This window comes from Equus asinus, chromosome 15, assembly GCF_041296235.1.
Source record: "Equus asinus isolate D_3611 breed Donkey chromosome 15, EquAss-T2T_v2, whole genome shotgun sequence".
Taxonomy (NCBI): Eukaryota; Metazoa; Chordata; class Mammalia; order Perissodactyla; family Equidae; genus Equus; species Equus asinus.
In genome coordinates, this window is record NC_091804.1 from 49,272,758 (window position 1) to 49,293,678 (window position 20,921).

Consider the following 20,921-nt stretch of genomic DNA (forward strand, 5'->3'; position numbering starts at 1 on the left):
TGAGATGAAATAATTGGCTTCCAGGGTCCCTTCCAGAATGCTAATTCTCTGAGCCTGTAAAGTTTTTAAAAATTATCTCCACGTATCTTCTCACCTTGGTCAGACACAGCTGGCTGAGTGACTCTTCATTGGGTCAGATGATCGACTCAGTGGCCCAGGGACCCCTCCCATCCTGCGGCCTGGCTGGACACGTTTTTTAATTCTGTCTTGAGATTTGTATTGACTACAGTTTATTACCTTGTCATCCCCCACGTGGGCAGTGACGCGAAGCCGTCAGCCTGTGTTGCATCTAACCCTGTTGTCAACCAGTCACCTCTGGGAGCTCGGTCCCCTGGGGGGACTGATGGGGTGGGGGTGGTAGTGGGCCTCGCAGACCCTCTGATCTAAATCACCAGCCACAAGCTTGGACAGATGGCTTTCAGAAAGCCAGTGACCTCCTGCTGTGTAGATGTGGTTGGAGGCTGTTTGCTTGCTTGCTTTTTATGCCCCTTCCAGCTCTTAGCCTGCGTGTTGGCCTGGGGTGGGGGTGTGTCTTACCTTTGGGTGTGGACCCCTTTATCGTGACTGTCGAGGTATAATCTGTGTCTTGGTCTCTTGCAGGGCCAGTATGGAAATTACCAGCAGTAAGGGACAAGCATTCTTCTTGGAGCCTTGTGGTGGCCTGTCCATCCAGGGGTGGATGGGCCGGTGGCAGTTCTCATGAACTGTGACCTGTTGGTTGCCCCTCGTCCCACTCAGTGTCTGCATGTAAAGCGTGCACATGGCATGCTGGGTGTGATGCTGAGCGTGCACTGCTGGCGGGAGACAGCGCTTTGATGGTGTGACATATTTGGTGCTGTGTATAGTATTGTATGTCCATACAATGGAGAGCTTGTCCCTTTTTTGTCCCCCTGTTGATGTTTCTAGCTAACTTTAGGGGTTCTTTGGTCATCAGAGTGTTCTGTGCCCAGTGATGGGGCATATCTACAAGACGCCATTGTCCGTGTATTCATACAAACAGACCTTAGGTCTGACTCTCCTCGTGCAGTTGTAATGTGGGTTGTAACTTTATCTTTCACTGGCTACATCGCAGCTGGACCTGCGCGCACAGCCCCAGGGCGGCGGCCTTTCCTGGGCTCGATGGGGCTCTGGGAGGCATCTTCCGTGGTGCGGGTCAGTTTCTGTTACACACTGGAAAGGAAAAATGTGCTTCATTGGGAACGGCTGTGAACCGTCATTTCTGGAGCTCGCTCGTTGCCTGTGTTGCTCACCAGTTCTGTTTATCCAAAAGGTTGTGTGATTTTGTATTAAAAAGTAAAGAGGGATCAATGACTATGTTCCAAATAAGTATGAACCCAAGAAGGCCGTGTGATGAGCCTGACCCGGGAGAGCGGCACGACTGCGGGAAGGAGAGGGGGGGCCTCTGAAATTGCTGTGGCTTTGGCCCTGGTATATCTGACAGTCATTTCTGGGATCTGAATATTTAATGTGCCCAATTCTAAATTTATAGTTTAAAATATTGTCCAAATACTTGTCCAATACCAAATTGTCCAAACAGGACCTTTTGTTTATATTCTTTCTTCTAGGACCTATGTGTTCGGGATTCCAAGCAAGTGTTCCTTTTCTTTTAGGGACATCTGAAATTCACATCTCATTTTTGAAAAGGACCCCACTAACTTTACTGTGTTCTTCCTAATGAAAAGGAAAGGTTTTATATAGAGATTTGAATAATTTTTACATTCCTAGGACATTAAATCCCATTTAAATTCTGTGCAAACATTAAAGACAGCTCACTTGGAAAAGTACGGTCCAAGGAAAAATCCTACATTTCACCAATAAGTAATATGGACATTTTATCAACCTTGGATAATAATATCCATATTTACTATGAATCCTTTAAAAACATCTTTGGATAAATGGTGGCATATTTCCAAGACCAACCAAGAACATACAAAAAATATCCAATTCTTGATATATCAGGTCTACTGAAGATTATATATTTGTTTTGTTTAAAAAATTTAAAGTTCTTTATCCAGTGTTGAATGCTTTACAGTTTACAAGGCATTTTAATGGTTTTGTTTTTTTTTTTTTTTTCTTAAATGAGTCCTAACAATCCACCCTGGGAAATTGGAGGCAAGTACTGTTCCCTTGTTACAGAGGAAGACCCGGGGCTCAGGCTGGAGGGCTGCCAGTTGAGGGCGGTCTCTCCTCTTCTGTGGAGACAGAGTCACACACACACTGGATAAAAGCATTTATTTTGTAAGCGTATGGGTTTTAAAAACCTTAACACTGGTAAAAGCTTAAAAATACCTATCTATATTAAATTACTGCGATGAGAGTTGTTAGTTGCTGAATGACACACAGTAGCAATTTCATTTAGGGAGTTGTTGCCCTTGGTTTTGTTCTCTTCTGTCCTGACAATTTCCATAAAACTAATTGCAAACTCATTCGGGGACTAAAATTTCCCACTGAAAACGTTAAACATTTTAGGTCACTGTGACAATGGTTGATTTTTATCCCTTGCCAGTCTGGGAATATGCCTTTTATGTGGTTTTTTTTAAGTGCTGTATCAATACTTTTCGAAAAAAAGGACACTTAAAAAACTTATCCCGAAACTTCAATCTGAAATGTCTTACATTAAGAATTTCTTGAATGTTGTGTATATATTTTAAAAAGCACTTTGTGAAATAGTTTGTACATTGATTTCCTAATTTATACATGATTTTTGGTGTTAATATATTTAATGGTCGATAACAGAATGTTTATTTAATGTTGTCCATTTTTCTGTAATATTATGGGGAAGAAGTGATGCCAACAGTCCTTTTTCACTAACTGTATTATATGTGCTCTTCTGTGATATGAATGTTTGCAGAAGCTTAGGCGAAAACGAATTGTTTGTGCAGTGTGGTGGGTGGCGCTTTGTTTTTTATGACCACTTCTACAGAAGTCCGGTGAAGAGGCAAAGGAAGACTTGGAAATAGACGCTCATCCTTCTTCCTATTGTCCCCGACACCCAGCAGGTTGTGAATCTGAAAAACGATGACCACAATTTTCAGAAGTGCTGACAAGTTCATATTGGTATGCGAAAGCTCATCACCCATTAGGGTTTATTGTTGAACCAACGGTATCTGTGGACTCAGCTGTTAAAAGTACTTAGAACTCACACTGAGAGTGAGAATGGATGGCGTTGAGGTGGACAAGGTCTCCAGGACCTCAAGGGGAGCCTTAATATGCTCATGCAGTTGGAGCCTAAGTGAGCCCCTGATTTTATCAGAGGTTTTGTGTATATAGGTCTGAATATCGGGCATCCATTCAAAGTTGCACAAAGAGGAAGACTGTTTCCGTTTCCGTTTGAAATGTTTGAGTCAAACTTCATTTCTATTTATCGAACAGGTCAAATTTGTCTTATTTGTGAGCACAGTACATTTTTTGAAAAACATCTTTATTGGTTCATTTTTTTTTAAGTCAGAGTTTGGCGTCTAAATTGTTTATGCTTTTGGTGTAATCTGTTAATAAACTGGTTCTTCAGGAATCATCCTAAAAAGAGAGTTTTTGTGAAGTGAATGACACACAGCCTGATTTGTACTTGGACCCTGCTGGCTGGCCTGCAGGCCCCGTGGAGTCGGCTCGCAGGGAGCCTGATTCCTGGGCAGAGCGCAGCTGGCGGCGGGGGCCTGCGGGGGCTGTCCTGTGAGGACTGACGGCGACCCCGGCCTGGGACACTGTCGCAGTCACACCGTCGTGTCCCACGCGGACTCCCTCGGGCAGGACGCTGACCCCGGGACTGCCACACTGTCCCCTGTCCCACGCGGACTCCCTCGGGCAGGACGCTGACCCCCACCCCGGGACTGCCACACTGTCCCCTGTCCCACGCGGACTCCCTCGGGCAGGACGCTCACCCCCACCCCGGGACACTGCCACACTGTCCCCTGTCCCACGCGGACTCCCTCGGGCAGGACGCTGACCCCGGGACTGCCACATTGTCCCCTGTCCCACGCGGACTCCCTCGGGCAGGACGCTGACCCCCACCCCGGGACTGCCACACTGTCCCCTGTCCCACGCGGACTCCCTCGGGCAGGACGCTGACCCCCACCCCGGGACTGCCACACTGTCCCCTGTCCCACGCGGACTCCCTCGGGCAGGACGCTCACCCCCACCCCGGGACACTGCCACACTGTCCCCTGTCCCACGCGGACTCCCTCGGGCAGGACGCTCACCCCCACCCCGGGACACTGCCACACTGTCCCCTGTCCCACGCGGACTCCCTCGGGCAGGACGCTGACCCCGGGACACTGCCACATTGTCCCCTGTCCCACGCGGACTCCCTCGGGCAGGACGCTGACCCCGGGACACTGCCACATTGTCCCCTGTCCCACGCGGACTCCCTCGGGCAGGACGCTGACCCCCACCCCGGGACTGCCACACTGTCCCCTGTCCCACGCGGACTCCCTCGGGCAGGACGCTGACCCCGGGACACTGCCACATTGTCCCCTGTCCCACGCGGACTCCCTCGGGCAGGACGCTGACCCCCACCCCGGGACTGCCACACTGTCCCCTGTCCCACGCGGACTCCCTCGGGCAGGACGCTGACCCCCACCCCGGGACTGCCACACTGTCCCCTGTCCCACGCGGACTCCCTCGGGCAGGACGCTGACCCCCACCCCGGGACTGCCACACTGTCCCCTGTCCCACGCGGACTCCCTCGGGCAGGACGCTGACCCCCACCCCGGGACTGCCACACTGTCCCCTGTCCCACGCGGACTCCCTCGGGCAGGACGCTGACCCCGGGACACTGCCACATTGTCCCCTGTCCCACGCGGACTCCCTCGGGCAGGACGCTGACCCCCACCCCGGGACTGCCACACTGTCCCCTGTCCCACGCGGACTCCCTCGGGCAGGACGCTGACCCCGGGACACTGCCACATTGTCCCCTGTCCCACGCGGACTCCCTCGGGCAGGACGCTGACCCCGGGACACTGCCACACTGTCCCCTGTGCCACGCGGACTCCCTCGGGCAGGACGCTGACCCCCACCCCGGGACACTGCCACACTGTCCCCTGTCCCACGCGGACTCCCTCGGGCGCCCCTCAGACGGCACCCCTGGGCGCGGACCCGCGGGGAGGCAGGAGGAGGGCTGGCGGAACCCGGGTCCTGAGGAGGCGGTGGACGGAGGCTGGAGCGGCCCCGCCGCCCGTCGCCCAGCCCGGCCCCGCGCTAGGTCTCTCCGTCTCGGCCTCAGCCCCGGCCCCCGCCCCCCGGAGGCGTCGTCAGCCTCCAGCCCCTCCCTCCAGAGAAGGCGCGCCCTCCCGGGGGCCCGCGGCACATCTCAGCCTGCGGCGGAGCCAGGACACTTTCTGCGCATGCGCGCTGGGGATACCCTGCGCAGGCGCGGCCGGGACCGGTACCGGAAGTACTCCGCCCCGGGCGAGCCCGAGGTCCCGGAAGTGATGTGCCCCTGGGACACGTTGAGTCCGGGAGTCGGGGCCGCGGCCTCGACGGACGGCCGAGGGGTGTCGGGTGCGTCTGCGGGGCTGAGCGTGCCGGGAGGAGGAGGGGCCCGGAAGCCGGCGGCAGCGGCGCCGACCGGGCGAGCCTGCGTCCTCCAGGTAGCGGGGGACGGGCGCCCGCCGGCTCCGCCGTGCGCGCTGCTCCGGGGCCCTCGGCGTGACCCGGGCGGTCCGCCGTCGGGTGCCCGGCGGAACCTTCCCGGAGCCGGGGGCGGGGCGGCGTGCGCGCTCCACCCGGGGCGTGCGGGGAGTCCTGCGACCGCGGTCGGCGCGCGCGTTGGGCCCTTCCCCGGGCCCGCCTTCACGGTGGCGGGAGCGGCGGCAGTGAGCCGCGAGCGTGTGCGCCTTCTGAGCAGCGTCCCGCCGAGCAGAGAGCCCGTCGTCGGCGCAGCTTTGGGGAGCCGCGCTGCCCTGCGGCCGCGTCGCCGGCCTGGGGCGAGTGTGCTGCGCGAGGCCGGGTCGCTGTCGCTTCCGATGCTCCTCTGCGTCTGTGGCTGCGGACCCCGGGGACCTTGTTCGCAGGCCCGTGGTGACAGTGCAGGCGTGTGCTTTTCGCCGCGTCGCTGGAGCGCGTCCTCCTCCTGAGAAGGAGAGGGCCCTTCGTCCAAGAGGAACGGGCGAGGAGAAGTGCTTTTAATGCAAGTTCGGTGTCGGGCAGATACGTTTTAGCAGAGAGCATATCGGCAGTTAAGCAGCAGAAGATCGATTCCTTTGAAAGTACCCTTGCCCTGGTTCCCTCGGAAGGTCGTGGCGAGCAGGCCTCAGTTTGGAGACCCCGCGGTAGAGCACAGGTGCAGCCGTGTGCCCGAGGCCAGAGGACACTGTGACTTCGGGCAGGGGCCTTATCACCTCCCTGAGGCTCAGCCTCTGCTGCTTTTCGTATACATGAAAACCGGGAGGGCCAGGAGTCCGAGCCCTTATCGTGAGGGCGGTCTAAGGAGGGTTCGAAAGGCGCTGTGTAAAGGGGGCGCTAGGGAACCCACAGTGTTGGCCCTGTAACCTGGAGCTAGGGACGGTGGAGTTGCTTCTACCCCTAGACCCAGAGGATAAGGACAGGGGCCAGTTACCAGAACCAGAGGAGAGCAGTGTAGACAGGGCCTCCTTGACTGGAGGGGTGACCTTCTGTCTAGGGAACACAGGGGAGCGGGGACATGAGCATCCCGCCTGCCTGCTCCTGCCAGTCTCTGCCAGAGGGCAGGGTAGCCAAGGGTAGTCACGCAGGGCAGGGTTTTGAAATGGCTGGATGGAATGTGGGTCTAGAAAAGCAAACAGAAGACATCCAACCTGCGGCACTGCCCCCTCATAGGTTTGTAAGGAATACACTTAAAAATGTCTGTAGGAGGTTGTTAACCTAAAAATAAAGAGCCAGAATGCGAGGCTGAGAGGGGTTTATTTCCAGATCAAAGAAGTGCAGTTCGGGTAGAAACCCAAATAGTGTCCTGATTACAGGAGACGGCCTCAGGGTTTCCATGGGAAAAGAAAGGAAGGTGAGGTGAGTTGTGTTAAGGAAGCGTTCACTGGTCCTGGACGAGGTCAGGCGGGGTTTGTACTTCACAGATGGGCTTGAGCTTGGGCATCAGGCAAAAGGCTAGACTTGTACCCCATTGGCTGGTTATCGATCCGGTCATCAACAAAGTCCGGTTTCATCGGTCCTTACAAACAGGATATTCTTGTCTTTACTGACTTCTTGGAATGTTTGGTCCAGTTTGGAAGATAAAGGAAACAAGGTGTGCGAGGCAGTTCCTCTGAAATGGCTGCTCTCTTTTAATATGGCTCCACTCATGTCATCTTTCACAAGCTTTAGAAGAGGTTACTGGCAAATAACAACACAGACCAGTAGAACTGAGCTTAACGACAAAGTAATATTGTCTAGAGTGGAGGGAGCCCTTGGCTGTGTATTGAGCGCCTGTCCAGCATTTTTAAAGCGCAGTCCTTTAATCATAAAGTCCGTCCAACTTCGGACCCTAGGCTCTCACCACTGTCTGGCCTTTTGTGCTCTGCTAAGCTGGGCCCGGTAAATGGATGCTCCTAGGAGGACTATGAGTTCACTTTTCTGAGTTCCCGCTGCACCCTATAGACCAGAGCTGTAATAGAACTTTCTGTAATGCTGAAAATTTTGTAATCTGTGCTGTCTAATATAGTGCCCACTGGCCACATGTGGCTGTGAGCACTTGAAATGTGGGTTAAGTGACTGAGAAACTGAAGTTTTGCATTTAAAGAATGTTGAATAATGTAAGTTTATGTTATATAATTACATGCTACATTATTTAATAGCAAGTTAAACAATAACCACATGTGGCTGGTGGTTACCATATTGGACAGCACAGGTGGAGCATTGGAAGGAGAATAAAAACCAGATAGGTGTGTGAAACACAGTTGAATTTGTTTGCCGGGCAAGAGAGATCTGCATCGCTCAGGTGCGTGTTCAGGGGGTCTTTCCAAACAGAAATTGAAAGGGCAGAAAGAGGAAGTCCTCCACATTAGGCAGAGTTCAGAGTTCAGGTCTCTGGTTGGCTTTGCAGTTGATCCCCTTCTCTGCACTTGGTCTCCTCCAGGTTGTGTGTCCCCACTGCCAACAAGCCCGGTTCCCATCGCGAGAGGGTGGATGGCATCACTGTCCAGCGGGCTTGGCCTTGGGTGTGCTTCTATTGATTGGTGAGTTGGTCTTGGCCTTGGGTGTGCTTCTATTGATTGGTGAGTTGGTCTTGGCCTTGGGTGTGCTTCTATTGATTGGTGAGTTGGTCTTGGCCTTGGGTGTGCTTCTATTGATTGGTGAGTTGGTCTTGGCCTTGGGTGTGCTTCTATTGATTGGTGAGTTGGTTTTTTCCCTTTAACAACAAGTTTTCACACTCTGCTCCTACCCCTCCCATCTGATACCTCTGTGACCTTTCGTATTTCACTTCACCACTCTTTGCGTCAGTTTCCTCTTCTGGAAAGTGAAGATAATAAAAGTACTTTCTTTACAGAGTTGTTATAAGGACTAAGTGAGTGAATACTTGAAAAATACTTATCTTGCCAGGAGTGACATAGAGGTGTTAAATGTTTATTGTTTTTGTTTTTTTGGGTTTTTTTAAAGATTTTATTTTTCCTTTTTCTCCCAAAGCCCCCCAGTACATAATCGTATGTTTTTGGTTGTGGGTCCTTCTAGTTGTGGCATGTGGGATGCCGCCTCAGCGTGGCCTGATGAGCGGTGCCACGTCCGCGCCCAGGATCTGAACTGACGAAGCCGTGGACCGCTGAAGTGGAGCACAAACTTCACCACTCGGCCACGGGCCCAGCTCCTGGGCTGTCGTTTTCTGTTTTTGTAAGGTCAGGGTTTGGTACTCAGGTTTCAGTGGCCTCATAATATGAGTTGAGTAATGACCGCACTTCTGTTTTCTGAAAAAGTTCGTGTAGGATTGCTGTTATTTCTTCCTTGATTGTTTGATAGAATTTACCAGTAAAACAGTCTGAGTCTGGAGTCATCTTTTGAGGAATACTCTTTTGTAACAAGTTTGACTTCTTTAGTAGATACAGGGCTATTTGGATTTTCTGTTTCTTCTTGTGTTTCTTTGGTAAGTTGCATTTTCAAGAAATTTGTCTATTTCACATAAGTTGTTAAAGTTTTTGGCAAAAACTTGTTCATGGTGTTCTCTTACCCTTTTAATGTCTATAGGATTTGTATTGATAACCTTTAAAATTCCTGACATTGATGATTTGTGTTCTCTTATTTTCTTGATCAGTCTGGCTAGAGGGTTGTCAGTTCTGTTTGTCTTTTTAATGGGCCAGTTTTTTGGCTGTGGGATTTTTTCTATGGTCTGTCAGTTTTCTATTTTGTTAATTGCTGCTCTCTATTATTTCTTTTCTTCCACTTGCTTTGCTTTTCTGGCTTCTTGATTTGGAGCCTGAGGTCACTGATCTTGGATCTTTCTTCTTTACTGACAGAAGCACTTGGAGCTGTATGGGCCCCTGCTTTGCAGCTCTGCTTTGGCTGCACCCCGTAAGTTTGGTATGTTGTACTTTCATTATCATTCAGTTCAAAATATTTTCTGATTTCTCTTTTGATCTCGTTTTACCCATTGGATTATTTAGAAGAGTGTTGTTTCATTTCCAGATATTTGGGGTTTTCCTAGATATTTTATGTTTATTGACTTCAATTCTGTTGTGGTTAGGGAATACACTCTGTTTGATTTCTGTCCTTTTAAAGTTATTGAGATTTCTTTTATGACTCATGATGTGGTCTATCTTAGTGAACATTCCACGTGCACCTGACAATAATGTACGGTCTACAGTCGTTGGATGTACTGTTCTATAAATGTCAATTAGACCAATATTGTTGATAGTGTTTTCCAGGTTTTCTACATCTTTACAGTTTTTGATTGTTTTGTTTTTCAAGTACTTGTTTTATTGCTTCCTGAGAGAATGGTATTAAAATGTCCTGCCGTCATTGTGGAATGGTCTGTTTCCCCCTTTCATTATCTCAAATTTTGCTTTATGTATTGGAAGCTCTTTTAGACTCCTGCACATTTTTAACTGTTAGGTCTTCCCGATGAACTATTCTTTTTCTTCATCTTAGGTAATGCTCTTTTTCTGGAAGTGTGTTTTATCTGAGTTATATGTACGGTTAGGTTTAGGTACACTGTTTTGTTGTTGGTTTTCTGTTCGTCCCTCTTTTTTGTTCTGTTTCCCCTTTTCTTTTGAATTGTTGGGACAGGTTGTAGCAGTCCATTTCATCTACCTGTTGGCCGTTTGGCCGCACCTCTGTGTGGTGTCTTAGCGGTTGCTCTGGAGGTTACACTGCGCATACCCAGCTTTTCACAGTCAGCTTAGAGTTAGGGCTGCGCCCCATCGCAGAGACATGGAAACCTTGGGATCGTGCAGGTCCTTTTAATCCCCTCCCTTCTCTGCTTTTTATGTTTTCATGAGTTGTACCTCTGCATGCATGGAAACCCACTGGACAATATTATAAATAAGTTTTTCTTTCTACAATCATACATATTTAAAAACTCTTACAAGGAAAAAGATAGTCTTTTATAAAAATTTACCATTTCTGTTGTTCTCTCTTCATTCCTAAAGATGTGGGTTTCATCTGGTGTCATTTTCTCCTTCACCTCAAGAACATTCTTGAACATTTCTTGTAGAGCAGGTATATTGGTGACCAAGACTCCTAGTTTTCCACCATCGAGCATATCTTATTTCACCTGCCTTCCTGAAGGACGTTTTCACTGGGTGTGTTGCTTGGTGGGCAATTCTTTTCTTTCAGCACTTTAAAAATACCATTCCAAGGAGGCTGGCCCCGTGGCCGAGTGGTTAAATTCGCACACTCCACTGCAGGCTGCCCACTGTTTCATTGGTTCGAATCCTGGGCGCAGACATGGCACTGCTCATCAAACTACGCTGAGGCAGCGTCCCACGTGCCACAACTAGAAGGACCCACAACGAAGAATATACAACTATGTACTGGGGGGCTTTGGGGAGAAAAAGGAAAAAAATAAAATCTTTAAAAAAAAAATAATACCATTCCAGGATGGCTTAATGCAGAGTGAGATCCTGGAACAGAAAAGGATATTCATGGGGAAACTGGTGAAATCTGAATGCCATCTGGGATTTAATTAATAATAACGCACTAATGTTTGTTTCATGGTTTTGACAAATGTACTTCAGTCACATAAAATGCTAATATAACGTTAGGGGGAACTGGGTAAGAGGTATATGGGAATGTCTTTCACCTGTTCTGTAAATCTAAAATCATTCCAAAATAAAGGTTTATTTAAAAAAATACCTTTTTGGGAAGATAACAAGAGGAGTGTGTCCTCATGGTGGGGCAGCCCAGCATGGGGACGGGAGAGCACCTGTGTGGAGGGAGCGGGGATTTGGTTACTGTGGGCGCTGAGGAAATGAACAGATAAACATATTGAGGATAGTGGAAGGCAGGATTCTGACAGTCAGAGAATGGGGTTGCAAAGACAGACAGAATTACACTGAACCTCGTGGTGTTGACTTGGGATTGGATACATACATGTGAACTCATGGTTTGCTGCAGATGCTGCTCCGTCGCTAGGGGTGGACGGGGGTAGCAGTGACTACAGATGTGTCGTCTTTTCCCCAGCACTGTGCACTGAGGGAATCTATGAGCAGGGGCACCACAGTAGCCGTGAGCAAGCCCAGCGTGTAGACGGGCTTCTAATGCCATTCTCCACTGAAAGGAACCAGGGCTCTTGGAGTAAAGGCTGATTTCAGGGTTGGCCAGGGAAAGTTCTAGGTGAGCCTGGAATATTTTGTGCCAGGAAACAGGAAGTGCTCAAAGGTCGAAGGGCACATGTCAAAAGAACAGTGAAGCCAGCTTGATGGGCTTCCACTGGCCAAACTGGAGACAATTTGAGCGTCAAAGTAAATGATAGTAAGAGAATGTAGCTCATTGAATAGAATAGGAAACCATGAGCCCATAGAAATGAATAAACGGAAAGTTTGTGAGAAAGGGGATACGCACACAGTTTCAGAGCATCTCCCCCGAGGTCCTCACTGACCACAGTGGGGAAGGAGCGCCCTGTCGGTAGGGACACTGGCCAGGGACCTCCGGGGCTGGAGCTCAGAGCGCGTGTCAGTAAGGGACCCAGGAAACCCAGGCCTGTGGGAGGGGCGGGTGAGGCTGCAGCACTCTGTGACATTCCTGCCAATGATGCATCGCCCAAGTCTCGTCACGAGGGGACGGCAGTCAGACAGAAATTGAGGACGTGCTTCAGAACACCTGGGCTGTGACGTTGCAAGGGTCAAGGGCACGAGAGTGAAGGAAAGGTTGAGGAACGTCCCAGGCCTAAGGAGGCTGGAGAGACACGACAGCGAAACACAGCACGTGATTCTGAAGTGGGCCCTTTTGCCGTGGAAGACGCTGTTGGACAGTTAGCTAAACTTGGGAGGTGTGAGCCTGGTGGTCATGCAGCGTGGTTTCAGAGGTGGCCCTGGTTCTGTGGGGGCTGCCCTTGCCCACAGGGCGCATGCTGGAGTGTTCCGGGTGTAGGTGTCAGGGCCGCAGCTTGTGCTTGAGTGATTCAGGAAGGAGAAGTCCTTGATACCGTGCTCCAGCTTTTCAGAGAGTTTGTGTGTTGCTGAGAGAGTGAGTCCCACCAAGAAAGTGTGTGTTCTGCAGGAGGAGGGAGGGGTGTGAGTGGGAGGCGCGCTTGAGGGACTTCTGAGGAGAAGGCAGGTTCTGTTTCCTCACCTGCTGTGTCAGGCGCATGCTGGCTTTGTCATTATTTCTTAAACGATACGTGTACATTTATGTCTCCTTCTCTGTGTATCTTTCGTACTTAAAAATGGGAGGAAAGCCTCATGAGTTACCTTTTAGGTGGCACACGTGTGCCTGCAGAGCAGGGACGTCTGGGAGTGGTGGCCATTTGGTCTCGCAGTGAAGGGCAGGGGTGTCACTCCTGGAGGGCCAGCTCTGACACTTCTTTCCCTTGACCCTCGGCACCTGCAGGGTGCGTGGTAGTCGCAGGCTGTTTCATGAACGAGTAGTGGCATAAACAGCCCATAGTGAAACGTAGCTCACGCTTCTGAGTCCGCACGTGGACCGCTGTTGTGTGTGCACGTGAAGTAACTCTCCCCATCCTCCCAACCCTGTCCATTTTCAGATGAGGAGACAGAGGTTGCACACGTTGGTGAAAGTTCCTGGGCGACACTGGGGACGAGGGGCAGGGGTGGCAGTTTGTTTCCAGAGTCTGCATGCCCTCCACGTTTAATATTCTCACCATGTTCCAGCTTGACCATTTTAAACTGCACAAGAGAACAAAATAGCATTTGAATAAATGGGTGTTTTTACTTTTAAGAAATTTTGATTTGAGACTTAGAGTTCCTTTTTAGTATTTTCGTTTAGCAGATATGGATGTCCTCCACGTTTTGAAAGTTTGCTGTATGCCACTTCGCTTTTACGAAAGCCCCATATCAGTATCTGTTTTCCTTAAGTGAAAGAAATCCAAAGAGGATTTTTGCTTTTACGATAGAAGGTGAAAAGCAAGAATAGCGTTTTCTCTTTCTGGCGTTTGGCTCACGAAAGGTCTCACAGGGACGCCTGTACTCCGTGCGCCGTGGAGGCGTCCATCCGCTGTTGCAGGACATATAATGACCTCAGTCCTCTGCACACACTTCTTGTCCCCGGGGAGTAAATAGGCTGACGAGGCAGATGAGCCTTCCTAACTTGGGGTGGAAAGTGGTGAATGACAAGAGTCATATTCCTCAGTTCATTTATTTGTTTCAAAAACATACACTGCGATTCCACCGTGTGCCAGGCACTGTTCTCTAGTTCCGGTGTGATGTTCTGGTTAAACCAGGTGTCTTACTTTGCCCATTTGACTTTTAGGGAGCCATGATTCCTTCGAGGCTTTTCTCAGCAAGACTGAGGGTGTTGGAGGGCATGGGGCGCTGGACTCCATCCACGCAAGCGGTCCTTGGGCCTGGCTGGCTCCTTCCACAGCATGCTTCTCCCCGGCTGCTCTCGGTCAGCTGTGCAGACGGTGCCAAGCATCAGGAACCCCGCAGAAAGAAACTGCTCTCTGAGAAGCAACTGGTGAGGCCCGTAAACCGAAGGAACTGCCTGCAGTGCCCTCTCACGAGGCAGAGGGCGCTCTTTGAGTTCTTATCCTTGTCTCTCTTTATCCTGATGGTGTCACTGGAGGGACGCTCAGAACATCCTGAGAGTGAGGAAGTGAGGTGAAGGCCTGTGTGCCTGATGTGTGCTGTCGTAAACGCCGCCCCGACCAGGCACGTAGCCCGGGTGCCCAGAGTGTTGACGGTGTTCTTCCCTTTGCCCGGGACGGGTGCGTGGTGCTTGTCGTTAGCCTGTGTGTCTGATGCCTGTAGCACGTAATTCTTAAGTATGTGTGAACATTTCTTAATTTAAAACATCTCAGGGGGAAATAGACCTTTAATTTTACAGTTCTTTAAGCCTTACAAGTTTTTTTATTTTCTGTTTATCAAAACCTTCTATTTAAAATATGAAAGATCTTTAATTAAATTCAAAAAAATACGTGTTTATGACACACTTCATTTCCTCCTAAATGAGGGCTCCAGATAAACGTTGTTAGGCAAGCAGTGCTTCCTGTGGGAAGATGACTTGGGCAGTCTGTGTGCGCTCGGATGTCTCAGGCTTCCTCAGGGCTCTCTCTCCTCCCCAGACTGTGAGAACTGAGTCTCGGTTTATCTTCCTTACACTGGTCAGCACTTGTGTTTTTTTCCACCAAGTTGATTCTGATTATGCTGGCATACAGTGACATTGTACATTGAGTTTTTGAAATAGTAATTCATGATTTTTCCATGTGGTGGTGCCAGAGAATCTTAAAATATTTGTGTATTTTCTTAAAAAAAAAAAAAGATCTGCTAATGGAGTAGTGGATGGAGATGCAGCTGCTGGGCCCCGGCGGAGAGCCTGTGTGGACAGCACGGCTGTCTCGGCGCCTGGGCCGCAAGCGGGGGGCTCCTCAGGAGGACCACTTGGCTCCGGTGGCATCGGTCCTGCGCCCTGGCACCTGGGATAGCCGACCTTCGTGAAGTGTGAGCGAATGTGTGTCAAATGTTAACCCAGTTGGTTCTAATTCTTTAGCTGGATTGTACCTCTGTTGGGCACCTGGAGAAAACCTTCTCTGACATAAGGGGCTCTGTCTGCATCACTCCCTTTAAAATTTGAGCCCTGTGCAGTCAGCCTGCAGAAAACGCCCTTTCTCCGCAGTTGGAAGCCTGATAGTGGACCCTGGACTCTAACTCACTTTCATTCTTGCATCCTAAGGAACTAGAACTTTCCCTCAGTAAAGACCTGTTATTTCAATAATGTGTTTCTATTTGAAGAAAGCTGGAAGGACACTTTATTTAAGGAATATTGTCTAAATCACCCTTGTTTCCTTTAGGTCGGAAACGTTGCATTCGTTGTCGAGCGTGTGTTCCACACTGACCGCCTTTTACGTCTGCGTGGTTCGCTCACCTTCGCCTACAGATAGCAGGGACTCGTGGGACCTGTTTCTTGTATTTGCATTTTAGGAGAGATTAGCAATGTTAAAATCATTAACTTTTCATTTTAAAGCCTGTTGGGTAGAAAAGTACATTTCAAAGGGCCGTTTGGTCCTTGAAGGGACTGCAGAGTTAATAACAACCCGGGCGCACTGTGCTCTCTCCAGAAAAGGCATTTTGTGGACCATCGCCGAGTGCTTGTCCGAGGGGGACGCGGAGGTGACGGGGTGAGCTGCTTCCACAGTGAGCCCCGGAAGGAGTTTGGAGGCCCCGATGGTGGCGACGGAGGCAACGGTGGCCACGTCATCCTGAGAGGCACGTGCCCGGGGAAGATGGCTGTGTCCACATGTCTTTGGGGCAGAAAGTTTCCACCTTCTTATCCTAACGGGAATTTAAATTCAAAAATTGATGTGTGGAAATCATTTTTATTAAATTATGTGGATGTTCACGTTTAAATCATACACCAAAACTCAACTTTGATAGTGTTTTTTCTTTAAATTTCAGGAACACAAAGATAGCTTAGGATCAGAGAGGCTCACAAGACAGTGCGATACGGGAGAGGGCACAGTCTGGCCACTGTCACAGTGAGTGCTGTGCTGTTGGTCACCTTCAGCACACGTCAAGCACAAGTGCTCAGTAAACTGGTACTTAGCGAACATCCACACCGTAATAGAGTAGCTGGTTATAAATTGATGATTGGCATTATGGGTAATTTTGAAGTTTTCAGAATAAGATTTTAGCTTTTACAAAAATCATGTTGTGTGGGGCTGCCCCAGTGGCATGGTGGTTAAATTCAGGCACTCTGCTTTGAAGGCCCGGGGTTCTCAGGGTCGGATCCCAGGCATGGACCTACACACTGCTTGTCAAGCCATGCTGTGGCAGCATCCCACATAAAATAGAGGAAGATGGGCACAGATGTTAGCTCAGGGCCAATCTTCCTCAGCAAAAAAAAAAAAAAAAATCATGTTGCTAGTTTAGTAACTCCTGCAACTTCATTCCATATTTCCGTATGCTTTTTTTTTTTTAATGAGGAAGATTGGCCCTGAGCTAACATCTGTTGCTAGCTTCCTCTATTTTATATCTAGGTTGCTGCCACAGCATGGCTTGACGAGTGGTATGTAGGTCCGCGCCCAGGATCCACACCTGCAAACCCTGGACCACCGAAGCTGAGTGTGCAAAAGTAACCACTACACCACTGGGCCAGCCCCTTCATGTACATTCTTTTTTTTTTTTTAAAGATTGGCACCTGAGCTAACAACTGTTCCCAATCTTCCACCCCCGACCCCCGAATCCCCCAGTACATAGTTGTCTATTTTAGTTGTGGGTCCTTCTAGTTGTGGCATGTGGGATGCTGCCTCAGCATGGCTTGATAAACGGTGCCATGTCCGCACCCAGGATCCAAACCAGGGAAACCTGGGCTGCCTAAACGGAGTGCGTAAACTTAACCACTCGGCCACAGCGCCGGCCCCTCCATGTGCATCTTAATGTTCTTAAACTGAACAAAAGACAGCTAACAGTATGCAGGTGGGTCTGCTGCTAACACAAAGGAAGGTGAATTTCTTGCTCTAACTCTTAGTTGACCAGCAAGTCAAGTCGCTGGCATCAGTCCTGTCGCGGTATCAGGGTTTTGATGGAGAAGACGGTGGCAGGAAAAACTGCTTTGGGCGAAACGGCGCTCTCCTCTACATCCGGGTAAGCTGAGGCTGAGAGCCTGCCCTGTCCCCCTTCTAGAACATCAGGCTCCTCAGGGCCTCGGTGTGGGCCAGAGGGGCCCCTCGCCTTGAAACGCACAGCCGTCCACCACGAAGCGGACCCGCGGACTGGGCCTGTCCTCATTCATACCATGTGCCTAGGTGGCCTGTCCAAAAATCATGAAATAATTATATTTTATTTATTTATTTTTTTTTTTTTTAAGATTTTATTTTTTTTCCTTTTTCTCCCCAAAGCTCCCCGGTACATAGTTGTATATTCTTAGTTGTGGGTCCTTCTAGTTGTGGCATGTGGGACACCGCCTCAGCATGGTTTGATGAGCAGTGCCATGTCCGCGCCCAGGATTCAAACTGATGAAACACTGGGCCGCCTGCAGCGGAGCGCGTGAACTTAACCACTCGGCCACGGGGCCGGCCCCAATAATTATATTTTGAAAAGATGGACCCCACAGGGTCCACTGTTCCTCTCGTCTCCAGACCCCAAGCTGCCCTCTGCACTGACTCTCTTGGGGCCTCTCCTCCGTGAGTGGAGTTGACTCTCCTTAGATTGTCTCCGCACTTTCCAGATACTTCAGTTCACCCTCAGCGTTGAGAAACGCTGTTGGAAAAAGCTGTTTAGGTCGTTTGCAGGCAGTGTACCCAGCTGCATGGAATCCCTGTGAGGGCCGGGCCTCTCTGCTCCTGAGGAGCTCCACAAAGGGGGCTCTCGGCTGTGCCCCCCCACGCACCCCCCTTGAAAATCAGATAAATACACGAGGTCCAGTCTGCTCCCCTCTTGTCTCTCTCTAAGCCTATAAATGCGTTGTTGTTTTCCAGGTCCCCCTGGGCACTTTAGTGAAGGAGGGACACGAAGTTGTGGCGGACCTGTCGCACCCGGGTGATGAGTACGTCGCCGCTCTTGGGGGAGCAGGAGGGAAGGGCAACCGCTTTTTCCTGGCCAACGATAACCGCGCCCCTGTGACTTGTACCCCTGGACAGCCCGGTCAGGAGCGAGTCCTCTTCCTGGAGCTCAAGACAGTGGCCCACGCTGGGATGGTGGGTGTCACCTGAAGTCCCAGGCTGGAGGAGGTGGCATTTTACACACACTGATTACAGAAAACCTGCTGTCCCTGATGGTGAAACATGCCACAGGCTAGTCAGTCAGCGTCCTCTTGACCCCCAGGAGCCTGTGCTCCCACTTGTCGTTGATTCCCAGTCCTGAAACTTCCTGGTCTTGGTCAGTTACAGACTCCGAGATGATGATAGAGGGTCTTCTTTCTTCCAGGTGGGATTCCCCAACGCAGGCAAGTCCTCGCTCCTCCGGGCCATTTCAAACGCGAAACCCACCGTGGCTTCCTACCCATTCACTACCTTAAACCCCCACGTTGGGATTGTTCACTATGAAGACCACCAACAAATAGCAGGTAGAACTTCCAGAATTCTCTCAAAGGCTTAGGTTTAAATGATGTAATTCAGAACATTAATTATGTAACAAACATAGCTTCCTGTCTAAAATGTAGCATTGTTTTTCCTAATTTAAAGCTTCGTGGCTCTCTATCCAAAGTAGGCTTTAGGCCTGCGTCCCACCCTGTCCCAGGCGTCCGTGAGCAACAGTGCAGGAATTTGAGTTTAAATTTCAAACCTAAGGAAATTACTCCTTCTCATGGTCTTCATTTCTCTTTCTTCCACGAGGAACTCGGCAGCCTCAGTCATGTAGACAGCATGTGATTTTAAAAGCTTTCCCTGTACCATTTTGAGAGAAGAAAACTTTTTTCCGGAAGATAATGTGCCCATTAAAAATAGTAAGCCTGCTGGTAATGTTATTTGTATAGCACTTTATATTACTGAGTACTCTATAATAATTTCTATTGGTAATCACATTATTAGTATATTACAGGAAGCCACTTTCCCATTTTTTTAATCACTTTTGAATCCAGAAAGACTGGAATGTGTTAAATATTCCTTATTAGATTGATCATCCTCATGCTTGTCACCCACATATTTCAAAGCATTTTGCGAACTGAAAGCTGCAGAGCCTTGGCTGGCAGTTGGCCTGAGGCGTCTCCAGGCAGTAAATTGAATGACTTCAGTTCCAAGGGGTTCCTTTAAGGAAGGTCTGAGAAGCAGGACATCAGGCCAGGCGGTAGGCCAGGCTCCCCACACCATGTGCTCTGTCTCCTGCAGTGGCCGACATCCCGGGCCTCGTGCGGGGCGCGCACCGGAACCGGGGCCTGGGCTGCGCCTTCCTCAGGCACGTCGAGCGCTGCCGCTTCCTCCTGTTCGTGGTGGATCTTTCGGTGCCAGAGCCCTGGACTCAGGTTGAGGACCTGAAATATGAGCTGGAGAAATATGAAGAAGGCCTGTCTGCGAGGCCCCACGCCATCGTCGCAAACAAGATTGATCTCCCTGAGGCGAGAGCCCGTCTGCCCCAGCTGCAGGCTCGCCTGGGCCAGAAGGCCATCGCTCTGTCGGCGGCGACCGGGGAGAACCTGGAGGAGCTGCTGCTGCGCCTGAAGGACCTCCACGAGGAGCACGTGGCCAACGAGCTGGCGCGCGGCCGGCAGCCGCTCAGGTGGTAGCGGTGGGCTGCTGCCCAGCAAAGACCTGACTCGGCGCCAAGAACGCAGCTTCCGCAGAGCTGGAGGTGTTCGTGCACCTGCCCTCCCCAGTCATCCCGGGCCCCCCCTCTGATGCGCCCCCTGCTCCTGGGGCCCCTTCAGTGGCGGACACTCGTGCCACCTGACAGTCTGCTCCCCAGTGCTTCCCACCCCCCGCAGCGGCATGCTGTTGCTGAGATGGGCTCGTTTGTGTTCATGAGTGCCCCTAGTTAGCAGGGCCCACGCTGCTGGCTGGCGTTATCAGATGCTGCAGAGCGTGCTCAGAGGACACATGGCAGCCGGCGCCCCAGGTGTGCTCTCGGGCTCCTGGGCACTAACCCACCCATGTCTGCGGCTGTCGCAGAGGTAGGCTCCGATCCAGAGCTGTCGCCACCCTGCAGAGTGGCTGTTCCTGTGGGGACGTGCTGTGCTGCGGGAGGGTGAGGGGACAGGAAGGCTTTGCAGGCACCGAGCCGTGGAAGGATGCCGGTGCAAAGCTCCTCTGGTTGCGTTGCCGCCGTCAGGAAGGCGGTGAGGGCCGCGCCCCCTGTTCCAGACGCCGCGCCCTGCTCCCTCGGAGCTGAGGGCCGGGGGAGAGCCACGCCATTCGCGTCACGGCTGAGTGCACCCAATATCCAACCCCAGGATGCGCTGCCTGCCTCAGTCTGTGTGCAAGGGCGTTAGTAACTACGGCGGCGGGGCCCAGGTAGCTGTCCCCCACAGGTGGCCCGAGTGTAGAGAGAAAATGGTGGCGACATCTCCCGGGCGGCGGGCTGGATCTCCCCTCTCCTCCCGGTGGCAATCTGAGAGCACACGGGCCCTGGGCCAGCCTCTTACCATCCTGGCTGGCCCCTGGCAGTCAGTTCAGAGAGCCCTGTGGGACCGACTCCAGCACTCCTCAGGGGATGGCAGCCAGAGGACCGCCGTGCTGGGGAAGCCACCTCTTCGCTGTCATGTGGCTCAAGTCTTTGTGCTCAAGTGTTCCTTGGGAGCCGCACCCCCGCTCCTGGCATCCAGTGGCTGCAGATGGACCCCGTGAGGACAGCTCCACTGCTGCCAACTGGCTCATCCAACAAAATACTGTAGAACTTTGGTATCCCGCAAATAAAGGCTGATGCCTCTGACACGTCCCTGAGGGCCCTTAAGGGATGAAGTGGTCCCCAGGAGAAGGCCCT

The 20,921-nt window shown here is 51.0% G+C and overlaps 2 protein-coding genes across 18 annotated transcripts in view; both read left to right on the plus strand.

Moving 5' to 3' along the window:
• SS18L1 (SS18L1 subunit of BAF chromatin remodeling complex) overlaps window positions 1-3,523 on the plus strand; it is a 32,920-nt gene extending 29,397 nt beyond the window's left edge. For all 6 annotated transcript variants that reach the window (XM_070486207.1, XM_070486206.1, XM_070486205.1 and 3 more), the window contains one exon: window positions 601-3,523. In XM_070486207.1, coding sequence (XP_070342308.1) covers window positions 601-703 — 103 coding nt within the window. In that variant the 3' untranslated portion in view covers window positions 704-3,523. The remainder of the gene's footprint in view (window positions 1-600) is intronic.
• Window positions 3,524-5,372: 1,849 nt separating this feature from the next.
• MTG2 (mitochondrial ribosome associated GTPase 2) lies at window positions 5,373-20,870 on the plus strand. Of its 12 annotated transcripts, none has more exons than XM_044747929.2 (9): window positions 5,385-5,496; window positions 8,042-8,141; window positions 9,411-9,474; window positions 13,822-14,028; window positions 15,629-15,776; window positions 17,038-17,153; window positions 17,987-18,205; window positions 18,435-18,573; window positions 19,334-20,870. In XM_044747929.2, exons 3-9 carry the CDS (start codon window positions 9,427-9,429, stop codon window positions 19,726-19,728), a joined length of 1,272 nt encoding a protein of 423 aa, XP_044603864.1. In that variant the 5' UTR covers window positions 5,385-5,496; window positions 8,042-8,141; window positions 9,411-9,426; the 3' UTR covers window positions 19,729-20,870. The 12 variants fall into 12 exon arrangements, with proteins under 12 accessions (XP_044603870.1, XP_044603864.1, XP_044603866.1 ...); XM_070486211.1 differs by having other exon boundaries at window positions 5,414-5,585; XM_070486212.1 differs by lacking the exon at window positions 5,385-5,496 and adding an exon at window positions 5,592-6,124.
• The last annotated feature ends 51 nt before the right edge of the window (window positions 20,871-20,921 follow it).